This window comes from Oryctolagus cuniculus, chromosome 7, assembly GCF_051225735.1.
Source record: "Oryctolagus cuniculus isolate XC-2025 breed Fujian yellow rabbit chromosome 7, ASM5122573v1, whole genome shotgun sequence".
In the NCBI taxonomy this organism is placed as follows: domain Eukaryota; kingdom Metazoa; phylum Chordata; class Mammalia; order Lagomorpha; family Leporidae; genus Oryctolagus; species Oryctolagus cuniculus.
The window spans coordinates 77,640,888-77,663,616 of NC_142873.1; the positions used below are offsets into that span (position 1 = coordinate 77,640,888).

A 22,729-nucleotide genomic window follows, 5' to 3' on the forward strand; every position below is an offset into this window, starting at 1 on the left:
TGGGCTGACAAAGGTGAAGTCAGGAATGAAGGTTCAGCCATGGGAGTAGGTGCTGCTGCCAGGGTGGGGATGGGGAGTGGGCTCTGTCAAAGCATAAAGGGACAGGCCCATCAGATCCAGCCATGAGGAAGCCCAGTCTGGCCCGTTTGGGAGTAGGCAAAGGAGGCTGAGAGTTTGGGAGCAGAGAAACGAGGCAGAACCTTGACATCAGTGGTGTTCAAAGGAGGGTTTTTTTTTTTTTTTTTTTTTTTTTTAATGATAAATTTGATAGGAAAGGCTCTAGCCTTCTAAGCCTGTAAGAAGACAAAGCACATTCTTTTCCATTACTTGATTTTTAACGAAACCTGTTGTAAGTGATTAAGCAGACACACATCCCCAGGGCCCTGTCGCTGCGGGCCTGTGTCAGCAGCATGGTGTGAGTACCTCCCTGGCAGCTCTGCGGACAGAGGGAGTGCATGGCTAGCTGCAGCTGACGCTGTGACTACTTTCCCAAAGGTTCAGGTTGGCGACCCTGGGAGGCAGGTCAAGGGCATATGTTCCTGTATCTGCTTGGCTCAAGGTCTTGAGGACATGATCTCAAAATCCTAGCACTTGGTTTCTGCTTTTGAGTTAGTTGATAAAAAACAAAAAAGACTTTGCAAACAGCCTCCTTTAGATGGGGGTAGGGAGTGGTCGGGGGAGGGGCCAGTGGGACTGAGGCGGAGACACCAGCCAAACAAAGGGTCTGCTTTTCTCAAAAGTGCCGTGTTTGGGCTTAGACGGCCTGAAGCCTGATGATTCACGATGCCAGACCCTCTGTGCCTGCCAAGAGACATACTGGCCTTGATATGGTTTTTCTTGTTTTTACCCTATTCAGTCTGGCTGCTGCCAGGATTTCAGCAGTGGCCTTTAGCTCGATGCTGTCAATAGAATTGTGCTGAGCACAGGTTAACCCGTGGCTCGGTCAAGTTTTTATCCACCGATATCCCTTCGTATTGGTCTAAGATTCCTAAATGTGCTCCCCGTAGTGTAGCATACAGGACACTGGAATGGTGCTGTTTTAACGTGTTTAGGGTCGTGTCTGGTCTTTCAATGTAGTTCACGAACACACAGGTCAGGTGTGGCTGTACTTTCAGACGGGATGGAAACTGACTCCTTGTAGCAGGCACGGGCTCTGGAAGTGAAAGAAGCAGTTTTAGAGTAACTGCGCCTTCAGCTCACTGAAGCGAGGCAGGGAAGTGTGTCCTCTGCCACTGTCTACTTTGGGCGATGTGAAGAAAGGTTCTCGGAGGTCAAGGAAGTGGTAAACCTGGTCCTGTTGACCTCAGGCTCCAAAGGGGAAACACAGCTGCTGCCAGCCGACTCTGACCGCGGTTGGGGAGGAGGTAGCTCTGCCGGTCAAGGATGTGTTAGAAACTCTGTCTCCAGCTTGAACCTGCGGTGGGAAGCATCACCCCACGTGATGGGCCGCTTGGACGTGTTCATTCCCCAGTGTTGAGCATCGCTTTGGGCCAGGCTTTGTGCTGCAGCTTCAAGACAGAGAGGCCAGGTCCTTGGCTGTTTTAGGAGTTCATGGCCCTGGGAGAAAGGGATGCCCATTTTGAACCAGGGCCCTTAGCAGCACCTGTTCTCTCGGTCTTTGCTACTGACCTACCTTCCCATCCACCGTGTGGCCCTTTGTACACCCTACTGGTTTGGTAAGTGATTCTGCTTCTCTTGAGCACTGGCCTTAGCGTCTCTCCATCTTACTTCTCCTCGACTTGGTGATGGCAGGTGGTACCTTCTAGATAACCACTCCCCGGGCTTGCCTCCTCTGTGCCACCACTTCCTCTGTGCTGTCCTGACCTAGGACCCGGACCCGGGAAAGGCCAGGCCCCGCAGCCCAGGACCGAGCCAGAGCGCGGCTGGGGACTGTTGGAGGACCAGAGTGCCGAGTGAGCAGAGGATTGTGAAAAATGCGAAGGGTAACAAAAGGGCTTTCAGAAGTTATGTTTGGAACAATAAGACCAAAGAGAGGGGGATGTGAGAGACCAAACTGCTGAGCTTCTGTTCAGCTCGCAGTGTTTCTGTCAAGGAAGTGACGGCCCTGATGGGAAGGCGTAGGCCAAACGTGGAGGAAGAATTGCTGGCCAGGGAGGCTGAGGCCATGGCAGAGGCTCTCGTGCCACCAGATCAGGCGAAATCCCAAAGTCCGAGAAGGCTGAGAGCACCTGCGGCTGAGGCCAGTGAACCGGTGCTGTGCCCTTGGAAGGATTCTGCAGTGACGAAGAACCTCCAGGAAGGTGGACGTGGATAAATGTTTTCATATTTTTAAAAGCAGTCCAGACATACAGTTAACCTCTAGTGATAATCTTGACGTTGATTTCAGGAGCTATCTTAAGATGGATTATTAGGATAATGATTTTTGAACCCTTGGTAAGGGAAGCAACAAGCAACCACCATTAGTAGCTAGCAGGGCTGTACAAGAAGTCGCACCCGATTAACGCTCCTGCAAGGGGTTACTGGGTCGGAAGCTCAGAGCAATGTTGAGAAAGCATGTGTCCCACTGTCAACCACGGCGACATACTTGGATGGGAGACACTCGGGCTCTATGATAGCGCTCAGAGCTTGCTGGAGGCTCGGGCCTTAGCTCCATCCTGGTCAACTGTTAAAAGTGATCTAGATGGGTCCGACGCTGTGGCATAGTGGGTAAAGCTGCCACCTGCAGTACAGGCATCCCACATATGGGCACTGGTTTGAGCCCCAGCTGCTTCATTTCCTATCCAGCTCCCTGCGAAGGCTCCTGGGAAAACAGCAGAGGATGGCTCAGATACTTGGGCCCCTGCACCCATGTGGGAGACCCAGAAGAAGCTCCTAGTTTCAGATTGGCCCAGCTCCAGCCGTTGTAGCCATTTGGGTAGTGAACCAATGGGTGAAAGACCCCCTCTCTCTGTCTCTCTCCCTGTAACTCTGGCTTTCAAATAAAATAAATAAATCTTCAAAAGAAAGAAAAGTGATTTAGACAATCATTTTGGCATAGCGACATGTGGATGGATGACCTGAATCCAAAGGAATGACTGACATGTCAGAATGACAGAAATGAGATTGAAAAATGATCTTGGTGTTGTGGAAACTAGAGACCAAGCTCTAATTGGATAATACTTTGTAGAGAGGTACAAAGACTTGTTTGAAGGGTCCTCATGAAGTTCATGGGAGCCCATATCATGAAAAAATTATGCGTGGATTTTAAGATCTTTTTTCACCAGAATAATCTTACCTTTTAATTCAGTTTTCCGTGAACTTTTTGAAGTGTCCTTGCATTGGGAGTCCAGAGCATCTATTGTGAAGTGGAGTTACGGGGCTTGGCTTAACAGCCACGCTTGAAAAAGATTCCGGAATGTGGCTGACTGGAGCCTCAGAGTGAGCCAGTGGCTCGCTATGGTTGTCAAAGAAGCTAATGTGATTTTAGGAGCATTAATTGAAGTGTAATATTCAGACCAGGGGAGGTGGTCACACATGGCTGCCCACATCACATCTGGTGAATTGTTTTTAGCTCTCAGTGTCAGAAATGGAAGGCGAATTTCCCTAGTACACAGCGGCGAGCTTCTGTCTAGACCTCTCTGTTCTGAAGCAGATCTGCTGATTCAATCATTAAGGGATATTCCTGGCATTCCTCTGCATTGGTGAAAAGAAACGTACCTTGTCATGTGTTATCCCCAGAAGAATATGAAGGTAGCACCAGCCTTAATCCTGCCCACTACTGGCGAAGCGTGCTTTTTAACTAATAAGGTCAGCAGAGATGTTGTGGCATGTGGGAGACTGGATCTCTTATTTTGCAAGGTGGTGAAATGAAAATACTTAACACTTAGAAGTGTTGTAGGCTCATTGTTTTATGCTGCATCCCTTTTTAAATTGGCAAAGGCTGTGCAGAAGGTATTCCCCAGCCTACAGGGAGAAGGTAACTCTTTACTGTGACTCCAGGTGTCAGCAAACGGCAGTCAATCCAAGCACACACAAGTTAATTTTTCCCTCGGGTGTCGCTTCTCTGCTCACCAGACCAGCCGTGTTTTAAATGCCGGTCCCTTCTCATTTCTCCAGTAGGCAGGCGGACACACTGTCCCGTGGTGAACGCTGTGTGCTCTCGTTCTCTCCCTGGTTGACTTCCTCCCTGGCATTTCAGCGGTGTCCAGAGACGTTCGTTTCCAGTGCCTTCTCAGCGTCACTTTGAACACATCTGGTCCCAGTGGGGCTGGGGCGCCAGGCCCTGCGCTGTGGGTTGTGCCATCCCATTGCTGGGGGAGTTCTGTTGGAGGCCAACCCAGTTCAGGCCAGGCCTACACTAAGTTATCTCCTCAGTGAGCAGGCCCAGCATTCCAAGAACAGCATCTGTCTGTCTCTTTTTAGAAATATTTTATTTATTTATTTGAGAGGTAGAGCTACAGAGAGGGAGAGACAGAGAGAGGTCTTCCATCTGTTGGTTCACTCCCCCAAATGGCTGAGACAGCTGGAGCAGGGCCAGTCCATAGCCAGGAGCTTCTTCTGGGTCTCCCACGTGGGTGCAGAGACTCCGAATGCCTGAGCCAGGAATGCCATCCAGCTCTCCCACATCGGTGGCAGGAACCTAATTACTAGAACCATCACCGCTGGATCCCAGGGTCTGGGAGGAAGCAGGAGGCTGGAGTCAGGGGATAGTGTGAGGAATCACACCCAGGTCCTCCTATGTGGAATGTAGGCCCCTTAACCCCTCGGCGCCATAATTTTTTTACAAGTATTTATAGAAATTTTAGTAAGTTCTTTTTATATCTGCTTATTTATTCTTACATGACTTTTGGTTTCATGGTTTTTAACAAATGTGCTTACCACACATCATTTTGTAGCCTTTATCTAAAATTCCAAAATCTGAAGTCTTTGGGAATCTTGGTCTTATTTTCGCCAATTTATACTCACTGGGGCTTGTTTCCCAAGGCATGCGTTTGTTTCTGAAAGGGAATTAATATTTAGTCAAATTTGTGACAATTTGGAGAGGCAGTCTGTGGAGAAAGTTTCCCTCTAGAGGAATGTACATTGTGCTGTTCCTCGTGGGCACCGGCCCGGACGCCTGAATGTCTCACTCTGCTGTGTCTCTGTCAGAGCAGGTGGGTACAGTTTTTCTCCCAGCCAGTGGGAAGACGGATCTGTGGCTCAGCTTCTTAGGGGAGGTTCTTACTACTGTCGCCATCTGTTCCCCATCAGAGATTGAGGCAGAGACTGTAGATCTCTTACTTGATTGCCTCTGATAGAGTGAATGTGTATGGGGCGGGGGGTAGGGCACGTGTAGCACATCCTTTTTGGCAGGGGCCCCATCTGGACGGTTCAGGGGCTGTGCAGGGCCTCAGGTCGAACCAATGGCTCCCCTTATCCTTCCTGCTTCCCCTTTCTTTTGTTGTTGATTCTATTTATTTATTTAATTGACAGGTAGAGTTACAGACAGTGACAGAGAGAAAGGTCTTCCTTCCGTTGGTTCACTCCCCAGATGGCCGCTACGGCCAGAGCTACGCCAATCCGAAGCCAGGAAGGAGCCAGGTGCTTCCTCCTGGTCTCCGATGCAGTTGCAGGGGCCCAAGCACCTGGGCCATCCTCCACTGCCTTCCCGGGCCACAGCAGAGAGCTGGACTGGAAGAGGAGCAACCAGGACTAGAACCCGGTGCCCATATGGGATGCCGGTGCTGCAGGCGGAGGATTAACCAAGTGAGCCACGGCGCCACCCTCCCCCCCCCCTTTTTTTTTAAGATTTATTTATTTAAAAGGCAGAGTTAGAGAAAGATCTTTCATCTGCTGGTTCACTCCCACATGGCTGCAGTGGCTAGGGCCAGGCCAAGCTGAAGCTAAGAGCCAGGAGCTTCTTCTGGGTCTCCCACGTGGGTGCAGGAGCCCAAAGACTTAGCCTGTCTTCTGCTGCTTTCCCAGGAGCATTAGCAGGGGGCTGGGTCAGAAGTGGAGCAGCCAAGACTCAACATGGTGCCCATATGGGATGCCCACATGACAGACAGCAGCTTAACCCTCTAGGCCACAGACCAGTCCCTTTTGTTGTTGATTCTTTTTTTTTTTTTTTTTTTTTTTTGACAGGCAGAATGGACAGTGAGAGAGAGACAGAGAAAGGTCGTCCTTTTCCGTTGGTTCACCCTCCAATGGCCTCCGCGGCTGGCACTCTGTGGCCGGCGCACCGCGCTGGTCTGAAGCCAGGAGCCAGGTGCTTCTCCTGTTCTCCCATGTGGGTGCAGGGCCCAAGCACTTGGGCCATCCTCCACTGCACTCCCTGGCCACAGCAGAGAGCTGGCCTGGAAGAGGGGCAACCGGGATGGAATCCGGCGCCCTGACCAGGACTAGAACCTGTTGTACCGGCGCCGCAGGCGGAGGATTAGCCTAGTGAGCTGCGGTGCCGGCCGTTGATTCTATTTTATATCCTTGGTTTGTTCTCTGTTTCTGTATTTCTTTTATATGCATATGTGTTTCTTGAGAATTTCCCTTTCTTATGACTCCCATAATGTATTGAAAATACGCTTGCAATTTAATACTTAATATTCAAAATATCTGACCAACTATTTTGAGCAAATGAAAGTCCCATAGGAGAAATTTCTACTTGAGGTTTTAATTAGATTATATAGATATAATACAGGATTGTCTATTCATGGTTTATATCTTCATTTCTCTGGTCTCGCCCTTGTTTGTGTGTTAATAGGCTGCCATGTAATAAGCAGCCTTCTAAGGGATTAATATACAATGCTGAGCAAGACAGCCAGAGCCCCTCATGGAGTGTCCAGTGCAGTGGGAAAGACAGACGGTGGCAGCTGTCGAGCGAGGAGGAGTTGGAGAACCAAGGGTTGTAGAAAGCTGTGCGCTGGGCTAGTGTGTGCAGCTCTTGCACAGCTCCGTGTTTTGTTGTTCTTTGCTTTCACTTCATGAATTAACTATTTGTGTTGGAGCGAAGGGCTCCTAAATGTTTATTACATTTCATTGTACTCCTTGGGAAAGACTTGAGGGGCATGAAAGACCCTCTTGAGAGTAACTTGTTTACGAGTTGAGAGGGAAGGAGAATTAATGAGACACTAGCTGAGCTGCGGCAGTCATAGGTACACTGGTGTTGTGGAATAGCAGAGTTCAGGTTCTTGTCTCCTGTACAGGAAGCGATTCAGGGATACAGCACAGGTACTGAGCAGCAGAGGAACAAGCTTTATTTGCATGCAAAGCAGAAGTACATGCTCAGGGGAGTGCAGGCATTCTGAAAAGTGAGCTGCACTCCTCCAGGTGGGAGCCACCATTTTATATAATCTGGAGGCACAGGAGGTGGTTTTGGGGATGGGACTTAATTGAAAATTCTATTCGTAAGAGGTGGAGTTTGGAGCAGGGCCTGAGTATTACCCATTTCCTTGCATTCTTTTGGAAATCTTAGAAGTGTCACGGGGGTCAGGTGCATCATGGGAGTAGGAGTGTAAGCCATGGTAATTTTATTATAAATATACTACAGTTAGCTACAGGTCATTGCAGGGACACAGTTAGCAGCCATGTTGGTTATTTCAGGCTGGTGCTAGTCCTGACCAGAGGTTCTGCAGAGGCTGTAGTTTTCTGCTGCACGGGAGGTGGGGGTGGGAGGGTTGTTTCTGTACTGTGCAGGTGAGGCAGGGCTGCAGGTGGCAGGTATTGACCTCAACCCTTCCTTGCTGGCCACCTCCATGCCTGCATCGCTGCCAGGCATGGCAGATGGGTGGCCGTGAGATGAAGTCTTATGTATTCAGATCCCAGGAGTCTCACAGGTCAGTAGAGTAGTGCTGGGTGGGGACAAGGGCGTTTGCAAATTCATTGTTAACAACTGTGCCAGGGCTAGAACCAACTCTGGGTCCCTACCGCTCTCCTCCCTTCCCCCACCACAGCCAGCCTATCTCTTCTCACCTGTGAAAGCTTCTACCCTCCACCTCCACCACACTGGTCCATGCCCCATCTTCTCGCATCCAGACGACACCAGCATCCCCTCCTGTGGTCCTTCTGGCTCCATCTTCTTGCCTGACTATCCTGTTTTCCACCTTGCTGCAAGGGACTTCTATTTAACAACAATAACAAAGTTCAGGGCCAACATTATGGCATTGGGTTAAGCCATGCCTGCAGCGCTGGCATCCCATATGGGGACTAGTTCGAGTCCCAGCTGCTCCACTTCCAATCCAGCTCCCTGCTAAAGGCCTGGGAAAGCAACGGAAGGTGACCCAAGTGCCTGGACCCCTGCACCCACATGAAGACCCAGAAAAAGCTTCTGGCTCCAGGCTCCTGGCTTCAGCCTGGTCCAGCCCTAGGTGTTGCAGCCATCTGGGTAGTGAAGCAGTGAGAGGAAGATACTCCTCTCTGTCTCTCCCTCTCTCTGTAACTCTGCCTTTCAAATAAATCTTTTTTAAAAATAAAATAGAAAACCTGTAGTTATTTTCCAGTTTAACAAATCCCACTGCTTTCCTGTTGAAGTCTAAACGTGTTTACAGGCAGCCAGCCCTGTGCAACCTGGCCCCACCTCCTCTTCAGCCTCGGCTCTCAGCCCCCCTGCCCCCACCCTGTGCTTCTGTGAGAAGTTCTTCTGGTCATTAGTTCAGCCAGTGATTTCTGGGCCACTGCTCTGTGCAGAACACAGGGGATACCAGGGGAATGAAGCAGGCAAAGCCCCACCCCTCGAGGATCGTATTCCAGGGTAAGACAGACCATGAGCAAATAGGCATTTAATGTAGAGCCAGGTGACGAGGAGAGGGCGTGAAGGCGATGGATGGGGCTGCAGGTGGGTGCTCATTTGGACAGCTTGGTTAAGCAAGGCCTTTCTGAGGAGGTGGTGCGTGAGCAGAGACCGGAACAGTGTGAGCGAGAGAGCCTGTGAGGTGTCGGGACAGAATGTTCAGGATGAAAAACAAAAATAAAACCAGTCAGTGCCAAGGCCCTGAGGCAGGGGCAGGCTTGGCGAGTTTAAGTAACAGAAAGAAAGGGCCGTGTGGCTGGGGTGGAATGGTGGATTGGACAGCAGGTGTATTCGTTTTCTTCTGTCATGTAACAGGACTTGGGGACCTCACTCCCGTTTGTAACTTCTCAGCTTCTGGCGGTCAGAAGGCTGGGGTGACTCAGCTGGGGTCTCGGTTCAGCAGGTGCCACTCAAGATGTCAGACAGGGACAGCTGTGCTGCCGTCCGAGGCTGTGGGGAGGAATCTGCAGCCGTGCGTGCAGCCCGAGGCTGAGCTTGTGCCTGTAGAACCCAGGTCTCTGCTGGTGGCCGCCTGCCCGGGGAGGCTCCCATCCCCTTGAGATGGCTTGAAGTTCTGTGCCCTGGGCCCTCTCATAGCATGGCAAGGAGCAGGCTCTCCCCCCTGCCTGCCGTGTCAGGCCCACCAGGTAATTGCCGTATCTTAACGTCGACTGCCTGGCGCCTTAATTCCCCCTGCGCGGTCTCTCCGCTCTTCACCAGAAGAGTGGATGGAGGAAGAGTTGGGGGTGTGAATGCTGGGGGCCGACTGGGGAAGTCCGCTGACCCCTGTGAGACTGGGAGGCTGGCTGGGGTCATGTCAGCCAGGCTCAGAGACCCTGGTAGGGACTCGAGGGCTTGTTCTGATGAGGTGGGAGCAGCCGGAGGACAGTGAGCAGGGAGTGAGGTAGCCTGAGCAAGGACCGCTCTGGCCACTGTGTGGAGAGCAGGTTGTGGCAGGAGGAGGGTGGCCTGGAATGAGGAGCGGCAACTCCTGAACAGCCTGGGGTTCCCCAGACGCCCGTGGCCGCACACTCTGGAGTGGGGGGGCTGCAGGTGTTTCCCGTCACTGCCCACCCCCTTGGTTTCCTCACTGGAACAAGGCTTCGCTCTGCCCTCAAAAGGTAGCTCGTGTGCTGCCTCCAGGGCCCCTGCCAGTGTCTCCCTCCTCCGGATGCCCTCTCACCAGGCAGAGCTGGGTCTGTCTGCCCCTCTCACCTGCCACCTCTCTGGAAGCTGAGACCGTCTCGTGGGTCCCTGTGTTTCCATTGTGAGGCCAGTGTGTGGTGTGCTGTAGGTGCCCGATGGCACGGGTGGGCTGTAAGTCCTCTGTGAGATGCTGGGTGGGAAGCAGACACAGCACTGCTCTCAGAGTGCCCCTTGCTGAGGGAGAGAACATGGGTAAACAAATGCACCATAGGATGAGCCAGAACCCAGGTCCCACGCCACACGCACGGAGGAGGTGTCCCACTCTGCCAGCGACTGGTGTGCCTGGAGTTAAGGGAGGCCTTGATCTGACTCAGTCTGGAGCGACTGGGTCTCGTGTCTTAATCGCTTCTCTTGCATGCGATGACAATCTCATCACAAACGATTCCCTTTTATATCACATCCAAAGGACATTTGTTGGCAACGCTGTCAGCCATTAGTTCATCCTATAATATTTGAAAAAATAAGCAAGCATTCATTAAAACATTGTGTAATCTCAGACAGACAATAGAGGACTTCCTTCCCCATGCGTGTTCCAGCCACTTAGGGAAGAAGGTCCCTCCGTGGTGGTGCACTGTTGCTTGAGTGGAAAACCTCTTAACTCAAAATAGCAAGCAGTTGCAGATCAAGTATCCTTTTAAGAGGAAGGAAATTATCAACCTGATTTCTGGTTTAGTTCTGAAACAAACTAAAACAGCAAATATCATTTCCATGGCTCTCAACTTGGCGTTCCTGAAGTGGGAACTTTCCGAGGTGGGACACTGCAAAGAATGACTTCACTGGAGTAGCCTCACTGATGTTATTTAAAACTTCAGAAACTTGAAAACAAAATAACCAGAGAGTCCAGTTTCCCCCTGGTGCCTTCCTGTTGACCCTTCCTAGGGGCCAGCCTGCCAGCCCCTCCAGGCGCTCACAAGGGTGGGGACTCATTGGCATGAGCCAAAAAAAGGTAGAAAAAAACCCAACATCTTTTTAGTTATATTGCCAGATTCCTCTGTTTGTTTTCTAGTGATCTTTCTCTTGGAGAAATAACCCAGGGTTTCAAGGGCTGTTTACTGCATGGTGTGGTATGAATAATTGGATATTTTGTTTCAAATTAGAGGTCGGGCTATCAGGCCGACTGCTTTGTGTTCCAGTGCCCAGGAAGGGAGCACACAAGGGCAGAATATCTTCTCTGGTTAGCTGGGGTCGGGCTGGCCGAGAAAGGAGACAGCACTTCTGCTTTTAAATCTAATTTTAAATTGGCTCAGGGCATTGGCTTTTAAAGCTTTTGGGGCTGTCAGACACCAGCTTGGTTTTCTGATCCTCTCCTTGTCTTTCCTCCCTCGCTTCTGTAAGACAAAGTGAGACTTCGAGGCTGTACCAGGGCCCCCTTGGAGCTCTGGATTTCCCTTGTTGTGGGAGCAGAATGGGCGTGGCTTCCTTGCAGGGTTCAGGTGGGGGCAGGGCTGAGCGAGGGCCTCAGCTTTGTGCTTTTCTCTGCTCTCAAGGCCTCAAGGAAGGGCACGGCAGTCCTGTAGGAAGTACCAGCCATCCGCTCTGTCTCCGGGTGCTTTGCCTGCCTGTGTGTCTTGTTTAGTCTTATTTGCACAGAGTACTTGCTGATTGGTTTATCCATGCATGGAACCATAGGACGCTAAACCGGGACCCAGTGCAGAATCTGTTCTCATTTAAAAAAAAAAAAATCACTTTTCATTTACTTGAAGGGCAGGAAGAGACAGAGATTCTCCATCTGGCAGCAGTCAGGGCTGGGTCAGGCTGAAGCCAGGAGCCTGGAACTCCATCCTGGTCTTCCACATGGGTGGCAGGGACCCAAGTACTTGAGCCATCACCTTCCTTTCAGGGTGCACGTGTGCAGGAAGCTGGAATCTGAAGTAGAGCCAGGGCTCAACCCGACACTCCACTGGTGTCCCCAGTAGCGTCTTAACCACTGCAGATGCCCGCCCCAGAAGTCCTCAGTTAAGACATCAGAGGGGTATGAATAGCATGGGGCGGGTACAGCACTTCTGTCTACTGATGAGAACCTTTCCAGTAATCCGTGGTGGGGCTGGGTTTTCTGTTTTTTGTTTGTTTGTTTTGTTTTGTGAGAGGTGGGAAGGGATGCTGGTTGGAAAATTAATCTGCCTTACTGAAGGCTGAAGAACTTGACCTCTGCACTTCCTTGCCGAAACCCAGATATAACTGAAGTATCGCCTCCCTCCTCAGACCTGCTAGCAGGTTGTCCATCGTATCACAGAGGGCAGCACAGTCAGGACGGAAACTGCTTTGGTTAGGCACCCAGCCGCCCTCCTGTGAACGTTTCACCCGTGAACCGCGGCTCTCCCTTCCTCTGGAGATGCACACGAGGGCTCTCTCACTCCTGAGCTGTTCTCTCGGGCACAACCCCAGACTCTCCTGGGACGGGGCTGGCGTGCCCACGGCTGGCGTGCCCACGGCTGGCGTGCCCAAGGCTGGCCGGGCCAGGCGCTGTGCGTGTGCCGTCCCCAAGGCAGCACCGGCTGCAGTTAGCCGGGTCCTACTCTGAGATAGGATCACCTCAAGGAAGAGTGGCCTGTGGTCTCTCCATAGCCCCGTCTCTGTCAGAACTCCTCTTTATTGTATTTATTTATTGTGTTTTTCTTGTTTGGTGCCTGGGGCCAGGGTTGGCGTTGAAGAACAGTTCCCTGCCTTCCCATAGTGAGTAGTTTCACTGGGCACGTTAGGTGCAAGCAGGGAAAGGGCAGATAACCACACAGGGCATCCAGGGATGGCGCGGACCAGGGCAGCCTGCGGCCAGGGCCGGCTTAGGGAGGGCTTCCTGGAGGAGGTGGGCCCAGAGTTCCGATGCTTGATTGAGCACTCTCGGCTGGAGTAATGGCCAGCCTTCCCAGGGAGGAGAGGGGAGTGAGGGTCCTAAAGCAGTCAGGGGTTTCCAAGTAGCTGGGCCTCAGCTCTGCTGCAGACCCAGGAAGTGCTGCTGTGAATTTGCAAGTTTCGTAGGCAGTGGCACGCAGATCCAAGGACGCACTCGCTGATGGTTGTAGGGGATTCCGGGACAGGGAGCTGGGGAGAGAAACCCCAACCTCTCTAGCCAATTACCAGGAAATTGTTCACCTTATTCTTATTGTCTTTGTCTCCTGTTTCTCTTTTACTTTAATCTTTATCTCCTCCACTTAAGACCTTAGTTTAGTTTTTTTGTTTTTTTGTTTTTTTTTGACAGAGTGGACAGTGAGAGAGAGAGACAGAAAGGTCTTCCCTTTGCCGCTGGTTCACCCTCCAATGGCCGCCGCGGCCAGCGCGCTGCGACCAGCGCACCACGCTGATCCGATGGCAGAAGCCAGGTACTTATCCTGGTCTCCCATGGGGTGCAGGGCCCAAGCACTTGGGCCATCCTCCACTGCACTCCCTGGCCACAGCAGAGAGCTGGCCTGGAAGAGGGGCAACCGGGATGGAATCCGGCGCCCTGACCAGGACTAGAACCTGTTGTACCGGCGCCGCAAGGCGGAGGATTAGCCTAGTGAGCCGCGGCGCTGGCCAAGACCTTAGTTTTTAAGGTACCCCCTTTTGGTCCCTGTACTTCAGTCCAGCCTTGTTAAAGATCATCCATTTTCATTCTGTGACGTGCACCCTTCACTTGCCAAAGGTAGCTTTTAGAGAGAGGGAGAGAGCAAGTTCAAACCATTTAATTCTACACACGGCACCTCCTTCCATCATCCCACAAGGCCTGTCACTAAAATGCAGTAGAAACCCAACCTCAAAAGATCTGGCTGTGTTGCAGACGTTTCACGAGATTGGGTTTGCTTGGCTGTTGAATGATTTTACCTGATTGAATCATTCTTCTGATGCTGCATGTTTAAATGGACCAATGTTACTTTTCACATAGAGAACTAGTCCAACAGCGCCCGAGTGTTTCAGAGTCTCACATGAAAAAGAAACAATGAATTTCAAGAAAACAATGCATGGGCACTTTATCATGCTGCTGGCCTCTCATGTCACTGCTTGGGACTGCTTTATAGGAGGGTGCTTCAAAAAGTTCGTGGAAGGTGAAATTAAAAGATGATAATTTTGATGTAATTTTTTTTAAAAAAAATTACACATAGGGATGGGTGTTGTGGCACAGTAGGTTAAGCTGCCATGTAGGGTGCCAGCATCCCATATTAGATTATGTGGTTTGAGGTGAGACCACTCCACACTTCCTATCCAGCTTCCTGCTAATGCACCTGGCTGCTTATGCACCTGGTGGTATCCCTGCCACCCACACAGGAGATCCGGATGGAGTACCTGGCTCTTGGCTCTGGCTTGGCACAGCCCTGGCTAGTGCAGGCATTTAGAGAATGAACCAGAGGATGGAAGCTCGCTCTCTGTCTCTCACCCTCTGTATATGACTGTCTCTGTTGCTCTGCTTTTCAATACATAAAAATAAACTTTAAAAAAGATGTTTGTTTTGGTGCAAAATTTTTGAGTTCCATGCATAGTTTTTTCATAATACACATTTTCAAGAGCTTTTGAAGACCCCGTATTGTATTAAATAACTGAAATCTTGGCCTTGGGAGAAGCAGCATTGTTCTGCTATATATTAATTAAGTGCAGATTATACTTTGAAGGCTTTTGTTTGAGATCCTTTTCATGCTTAATTAAAATGTCAGTTTATTCACTCAGGATGAGAAATAGCAAAAACCATTTAACTTAAGAGCTTCTCACTTCAGAATGCTGTAAGTCAGCAGAACACAGCTGTCCCTGGCTCCATCAGACGACGCAGCAGATTGTTCTGGTCTAGGCGCTGGCCGAGTTTGTGCTTGATCTTAACAGACCCCATTGGGCGCAGAAGGTGCTGTGTGATGTGGGTCACAGGTGTTGAAAGAATGATTAAGAGAAATGAGAGTAGAGAACAAGTTCCAGGTGGGGAGGAAATGATACATGCTGCACATGTGTTAGCTCGTTCGACACAGGACAGATTCTGAGGCACAAAGAGCAAGCGTGTGTGTGTCATCCACTGCACCCTTGCTGTGTAGACTAGAAATCAGTGAGGAACAAAGGAGAGTGATTGACACCACGGGAAAGGGGATCTTCAGAGCAATCTCTTAATCGTGCTACTGCTTCCTTTCTAAATGCATTTTGCTGCCTATGTCTAAGGTATACAGTGTGATGTTACAGGATACAGATGAGAGTTTTTCAGAAAGTTCATAGGAGGAGCTGATGTTAGGGCACAGAGGGTTGAGCTGCCTCCTGTGACACCGACATCCCATATCAGAATGTATAGTTCAAGTCCCCACTGCTCCTATTCTGATCCAGCACTGCGACTCAATGGGTTAGAGCCATGGCCTGCAGCACCAGCATCCCATATCTGTGCCAGTTCAAGTCCCGGCTGTTCCACTTCCCATCCAACTCCCTGCTAATGTGCCTGGGAAAGCAGCAGAGGATGGCTCAAGTCCTCATGTCCTCGTACCCACATGGGAGACCCAGAAAAAGTTCCTGGTTTCAGCCTGGCCCAGCTCTGGCTGTTGCAGCCATCTGGGGAATGAATCAGCCGTGGATGGAAGATCTTTCTCTCTCCTTCTTTCTCCCTATAACTCTGACTCTCAAATAAATAAATCCTAAGAAATAAACCTTGTGGGAAATGTGTGTTATTAAAAAACTATGCATGGGTTTCAAAAATTTTTGTACTAAAATAAACTTACCTTTTAACTCCATTTTCCACAAAGTTTTGGAAGTCTCCTTGTAAAATAATAAAGTTACTAAGGTAAGTAAATTGACATTTCTATTAATATCACTGTTACTCTTTTTTGTTTTTTTTTATAGAATAAATATTGAAAATCTATTATTTAGTATGAATTCCAAATACAAGGGGTCTTTAAAAAGTCATGGAAAAATGCATATTACACAAAAACAGTACATGGATTTCAAAAATCTTTGCATCAAAACAGACTTATCTTTTAAAGACATTCATTATCTACTTGAAAGAGCAGCAGAGAATGAGAGAGATCTTCCATTCGCTGGTTCACTTCCTAAATGTCCAGGACGACCAGGGCTGGGCCAGGTTGCAGCCAGGAGCCAGGAACTCCACCTTGGGTCTCCCAGGCACCTGAGCCCTTCTCTGCTGCCTGCCGGGTTGGAAGCAGAGTAGCAAGGACTCACACCAGCTTTCCTAGATGCGGTGTGGGCATCTCAAACTGGGGTTTAACCTGTTGCCCCCCAAGTCCATTTCTCATGAACTTTTGAGCTACCCTCGAGCAATACAGTTTTATTTCCCGTAGTCCTCCTGTTGTGCGTTAGGTCTCTGGACTGGTTCATCGTCCATATCTGCCTTGTTTCCTGTGACTCCGTCTCTGCCTCTCTGCCCCCGGCCCCGCTCCTGGAGGGGTTCCGAGGCTGCCTTTTCACTTGGTTGTGTGGAAGCTCTTTAATCTGAGGTAGTCCCATTTACCTATTTTTGCTTTTGTGGCTTGATTTTTTGGTGTGATGTCCATTGATTACACATCTATTGGTAAAAATATTTGGGCCTTTTTATTTAGAGTGTGTAGTTCTCCAGGTGTGATCCATGGACCCCTGGGAGTCTCCCTGAGCCTGTCAGGGGATGGGTGATATCTAACCTGTCATAAGTAAGAGTGTCAACTGTTAAATTACAGCACACTAACATGTTATTTGCTGTTTCCCCTGTATTGATGTTTGCGCTGATGGGGCAAAAACCGTGGTGGGTAAAGCAGCTCGCGCCTCAGTGCGGAGCAAGGCGGCACCGCCAGACTGCTCCACAGTCACCGGATTCCTGCAGCTGTGCTCTCACAGCTTCTGAAAAATTAGTTTTACTTAAAAACATCTGATGAAAAGGTTAAAAAAAATTCAAATTTTTTAATTTAAAAAATTTGATTGTAGTACATTTTAACTTTTGAATATGCATCTTTTTCATATTTATTGTAACAAAGCAGGAAATAGTTGTCACCTCAGAGCGATCCCATCTCTGAGCAGGGACATGGCTAAGTGTCCCCAGTGCTGCCTGGGGACCACCAGGCACAGCGCCCTGGCTCGCCTGCCTTGGTCATCTCAGCCCCGCCTTGGTGAGTCTAAGGTTGAGAATGAGCTCAGGGAATGCAGAGAGATTTCCTGTGCCTCTCTGGAGAAAAGGAAAGAAGAGCTGTTCAGCTTGCTTTCTTTCTTTCTTTCTTTCTTTCTTTCTTTCTTTCTTTCTTTCTTTCTTTCTTTCTTCCTTTCTTCCTTTCTTCCTTTCTTCCTTTCTTTCTTTCTTTCTTTCTTTCTTTCTTTCTTTCTTTCTTTCTTTCTTTCTTTCTTTCTTTCTTTCTTTCTTTTTTTATAGAAAGCTTTTATTTAATATAAATTTTGTAAGTACAACTTTTGGATTATAGCGGTTCTTCCCCCCATAGCCACCCTCCCACCCCCACTCCTGTCCCACCTCCTACTTCCTCTCCCATCCCATTCTTCATTAAGATTCATTTTTAATTATCTTTATATACAGAAGATCAACTCTATACTAAGTAAAGATTTCAATAGTTTGCACTCATACAGATACACAAAGTATAAAGTACTGTTTGAGTAATAGTTTTACTATTAATTCACATAGTATAACACATTAAGGACAGAGATCCTACATGGGGAGTAAGTACACAGTGACTCCTGTTGTTGATTTAACAATTGACACTCTTATTTATGATGTCGGTAATCACCCGAGGCTCTTGTCATGAGCTGCCAAGGCTATGGAAGCCTCTTATTTTTATTTTTTTTATTTATTTTTTTGACAGGCAGAGTGGACAGTGAGAGAGAGAGAGAGAAAGGTCTTCCTTTGCCGTTGGTTCACCCTCCAATGGCCGCCACGGCCGGCGGGCTGCGGCCAGCGCACCGCGCTGATCCGATGGCAGGAGCCAGGTACTTATCCTGGTCTCCCATGGGGTGCAGGGCCCAAGCACTTGGGTCATCCTCCACTGCACTCCCGGGCCACAGCAGAGAGCTGGCCTGGAAGAGGGGCAACTGGGACAGAATCTGGCGCCCCGACTGGGACTAGAACCCGGTGTGCCGGCGCCGCAAGGTGGAGGATTAGCCTAGTGAGCCGCGGCGCCGGTCTGGAAGCCTCTTGAGTTCACCAACTCCGTCCTTATGTAGACAAGGCCATAATCAAAGTGGAAGTTCTCTCCTCCCTTCAGAGAAAGGTACCTCCTTCTTTGATGGCCCCTTCTTTCCCCAGGATGTCACTCACAGAGATCTTTCATGTAGGTCATTTTTTGTCACAGTGAAAGGAAAAGGGATTTTACTGCGAAATCTAGTGGGAAGGGCAAAGATCCCAGACACAGTTCTAAACCAAATTGCTGAAATACGATGTAGAACAGCTCAGGAGCTACAGTCACAAGATCTGACTGTGTGTTGTTGGTATTCAATGGACACTTTCCCAAAAATGAACGAAAGGAAGCTCGGGGCAAATACTTGACGGTGTTGGCTGCCTGTAGGGGAAAAATTCAAGCTTTCAAGTGAAAGTTGGGATTTAGGAGAATCGTGATGAGATCAGTGTTGATGTTAAGGAATGTGGTTTCTTCATGTTATATTGAGACGGGCTGGAATGTGGAAGGTGTGTGTGACTCAGCAAGGAGCTATTTCCCAGAGTACTGGTTAGAGTCATGCAAGGACCAAGGTCACTCAGAGTGTAAGATGCACAGGAAAGAAGACGTGGCTCCAGACTCCACACTACTGCTAATCCCAAGAAGCTACCGGGGCTGACTTTTGGTGTGGTATCAAAGGAGAGGGCTCCTAATTACCTGGAAGTCTGCTTAAAACCCCTCGCTTTTCCAATTACATGTGTACGCGAGGATGAATTGTCTTCATTTATTTCAACCAAGACATAGAGCACAGTGGATTGAATGCAGAAGTAGATAGGAGAAAACAGCTGGTCTTGTACTAAGCCAGACATTTAAAATATTTGCAGAATATAAAATGTCACTCTGCTCACTAAATTTTTGTTATGAAAAACATCTTTTTCTAACTTAAAATGTTACGTAAACCTGATGGGTTTATTTTTAACTTGAGTAAATATTTTTTCAATTTTAATTCTAATATCAGTAGTCATAGATATAAGGGACTTTTTTTTTTTTTAAAAAGATTTATTTATTTATTTGAAAGGCAGAGTTATAGAGAGATGCAGAGGCAGAGTCAGAGGTCTTCTATCTGCTGGTTCACTCCCCAAATGGCAACAACAGCCAGAGCTGTTGCCAGCTTGAGTCAACTCTTGTCCTGAAGCCAGGAGCCAGGAGTTTCTTCTGGGTGTTCCACAGGGGCCTAAGGGCTTGGGCATCCTCTACTGTTTTCCCAGACCATAGCACAGAGCTGGATCAGAAGTGGAGCAGCCGGGACTCGAACTGGCATCCATATGTGATGCCGGCACTGCAGGGATGGCTTTAGCCTCTCTGGCCCCGAAATAATACACTTTTAAAAACCTTTGGGAGGCAACATTGCGATGGGTAAAGCCACCCCCCGTGATGCCAGCATCCCATATGGGCACTGGTTCAAGTCCTGGCTTCTCTGCTTCTAGTCCAACTTCCTGCTAATGGCCTAGGAAAAGCAACAGAAACTATGGCCCAAATACATGGGCCCCTGCAAACCATCTATGAGTCCTGAATGAAGCTCTGGACTCTTGGCCCCCTGGCCCAGCGCTGGCTGTTGCAGCCATCTTGGGGGCGAACCAGAGGATGAAATATCTGCCTCTCTCTCTGTCTCTGTCTCTCTCTCTCTTTCTTTCTCATAAATCTGCCTTTCAAATAAATAAATAAATATCAAGAAAAGAAAAGCTTTCTCTGTGGGGAGGAGCTGATTGTGTGGAGAGGCAGTCTCAGAGAGCAGCTGGCTTTTCATTCTGCAGGAGGGGGCACCTGGCCCTAACCCTGCGGGCACTGAAAACCTCAGCTCCCAGGTCTCCCCGCCCTCTCCTTTTGCTCCGTCAGACCTCTTTCTGCTTTCTCTACTATGTCACCCTCCCCGATGCTGCCCACTACTGTTTACTCGTCTGGCGAATCCTAATGTTTTGTGTTATGATAGACACAATACGAGCAGACATTAGGTAGGGAAGAGAGAAAATTAGAATGGAGAGCTCAGATGTCTACAAGGAATGGAGGAGCATCCAGTGATAAGAAGAGAAAGATGTGGTTGAGTAGGAGGAACAGGACCGGGTCTCGGGCTCTGTCCCCGCCCTCACCCAGGTGCTGGATGACCTTGGGCAGCTGTTCTGTCCACCTGAGCCCCCACTTGCATACCTTCAAGGTGGACATGACAGCTGCCTGCTGGGGCCCGTGTGGGAAGGAATCTAGATGAGATTAGTGCTCATGGGACCAGCACTGTGGCACAGTAGGTTAATCCTCCGCCTACAGGGCTGACATCCCATATGGGCACCGGTTCTAGTCCCGGCTGCTGCTCTTCTGATTCAGCTCTCTGCTGTGGCCTGGGAAACCAGTAGAAGATGGTCCAAGTGCTTGAGCCCCTTCACCTGCATGGGAGACCTGGAGGAGGCTTCTGGCTGCTGGTTCTTGGCTTCTGATCAGCCCAGTTCTGGTCGTGTGGCCATTTGGGGAGTGAACCAGCAGATGGAAGACCTTTCTGTCTCTCCCTCTCACTGTCTGTAGCTCTACCTGTCAAATAAATAAGATCTGAAAAAAAAAAAAAGATTAGTGCTCACAAGATTGAGCATCCAGTCCTGCTCATCTTCCCCACCTCTGCCCACCTGGAAGTATTGCTTATAACAGCGGAACATTCTGGGGCCCACAGTTGACACGCCCTTGTTGGCTGAGATGCCGGCACTGTGCACACCGTGCGAGGGATTCGCTGGAGGGCAGCTCAGATGACTGGGCGCAGCCGTCCTGGGCAGCGTGAGAAGGCGATGCGCCCGATGATTCTCATTACTTCTGTTTTCTCTCTCCAGGGATCTACATCTTCTGGACTCGACTCTGGACTATGTGAAGGTAGGAAACCAGGTGACCCCGGGTCATAGCGTTCCCGTTTGGAACACACTGTTGCCTGGTACCGTTCAGCCTGGCTTACGTAGAAAGCTGGTTAGCGCGTCTGAAACGTCCTGGAAGGAGCTGGACTCCCTCAGGCCTCTGGCACACTTCGTGGGGTCTCCAGTCACCCTCCGACAGGCAGTAGCGTGCAGGAATAGTCATCCTACAGGGGACAAGGACGCGGACAGTGGGTGGTCTCTTAAGGCTCACAATTTGAAGGTCACATATTGCCACCAAATGAGGCTGGGTTGGTTTTGCTGCCAGCTGAATTCTGTTTTAAACTTTGGTTTGTCAGAGGGTTTTGGATTTCAGGGTGATGGGTGAGGAGTGGCGGACCTGCGCTTACTGTCAGCAGAGGACTGCGGGCTCCCGAGGTTCTGTGGCCCATCCCTCTCTGTCGCAGCTGCCAGCCTCTCGCTCGGCTGCTAACCCTGGTCCACATGGGGGAACCGTGGTTACCTGTGGGGCTGCCGGCCGCTGCTGTTCAACACTGCACCCTTTACCCTTCTCACAGGGTCTTCCTGCCCCTCCCCCGCTCCCCAACGTGCATCCTACGCAGTTTTGTGTCGGTTGTGTGCTGCAGAGCATTAGGGGATGCTGTTCGCACAGGCTGTGATTGGACTTTGCGATAGGATTATGTAAATCAGAAGAGTTCTCGGAAAATCACTCTGTGACACCCTTCAGAAATTCCGTGTCTCCCACAGCAGTCCCAGCCAGGCTGCCCTCCCCACGGACACCCTCGACTGCTTATCGAAAAACTTGGTTTGGTCTCTCTGCAAAAGCCTGACCTCCTGAAAGACCTGGGGCATTTTAGGGTGGCTGTTTTAGTGTCATCTAAGTGACTGCAACGCCTTCATATGTATCAGCTGTGGTGAGTGGAGCTGTATCGCCCAGGAGGTGCCCAGCTCGGCGGCGGTGCCGCCCCCAGCTGCTCCCTGTGGGCTCATGGAAGACGATTCTCCCTGCATCAGTTCTGCACCTTTTCGGTGGTGTGTCTGCATCGTCCTGAATGTGAATGCATCAGAGTGTTTTGGCTTTTTTTCTTTCTGTCTCATGTGGTCCTTGGTTGCAAGGGTGGGCAACCTTTTTTTCCAGCTAAGGGTCATTTGGGTATTTATAACGTCAGTTGCAGGCCATACAAAATTACCAGCTTAAAAATTAACCTGGAGCAGACCAATTGAAGTTCAAGTCCCACCCGCCATTGCCTTGGCAGGGCCAGCGGTTCCCCAGCTGTGGTAGAAGGATGGATTTGGGATTTGTTGGGCCATTGTGGATGTTTTCATTGCCCTCCATGGGCTGTAAGAGTGTGTCCGTAGAGGGCCTTTGACCCAGGGGGACCCGGGGTCCGGCTTCTCGGGCCAGCTCAGGCACTTGGTGGCATTTCTAAGACTTGGTTGCCCTTTGGAGCCTGGCTGGCCTCCTGTTGGTGCCAGCCTGTGCCTTGCGTCTGGAAGGTGGTTGGAGATAAATCCAGGGAGGTAAGAGCTGTGTATAAAGTGGGGTGCAGTCTGGCCCCCTTGGCTTTGAGCAGCATCTTCCCTACCACTTGCTGGAGCACGCCTTGCCTCTTGGGCATGGAGAAAAGGAGAAGTTCTATGTGGTGTTGCATCATGAAGGCCCTTCCAGTGGGTCACCTTCAGGGTTGGAAAAAAATAGGAATCTGGATGTCACATTTTTCTGGATTTCCTGTAACCACAGAATGGAGGGCCGTCTGAACCGGCCAGAGTCCCGTCTGGGCAGTGGAAGCACCATGTGGCCCGCGGGCAGCCCTAATGCTCTCAGCAGCTCCAGCCCAGGTCTCCTGCCGTCTCTCCGTCAGCTCTTGTCCCTATCAGGACACTTTCTGACCATCTTCACCTGG

General features: G+C 49.9%; 1 protein-coding gene across 10 annotated transcripts in view; it reads left to right on the forward strand.

Annotated features, from left to right (window-relative positions):
* Window positions 1-22,729, forward strand: part of BCAR3 (BCAR3 adaptor protein, NSP family member) — a 142,930-nt gene that overhangs the window by 41,631 nt on the left and 78,570 nt on the right. For 9 of the 10 annotated variants that reach the window (XR_016210895.1, XM_089300324.1, XM_089300325.1 and 6 more), the window contains exon 3: window positions 20,790-20,829. Coding sequence is in view for 8 of the 10 variants with exons in the window: in XM_089300324.1 (XP_089156450.1) it covers window positions 20,790-20,829 (40 nt within the window). In the remaining 2 variants the exon portion in view is untranslated. Of the gene's footprint in view, window positions 1-8,573; window positions 8,663-20,789; window positions 20,830-22,729 lie in introns of those variants that run through there. The other variant, XM_070078021.2, reaches the window with a different exon arrangement.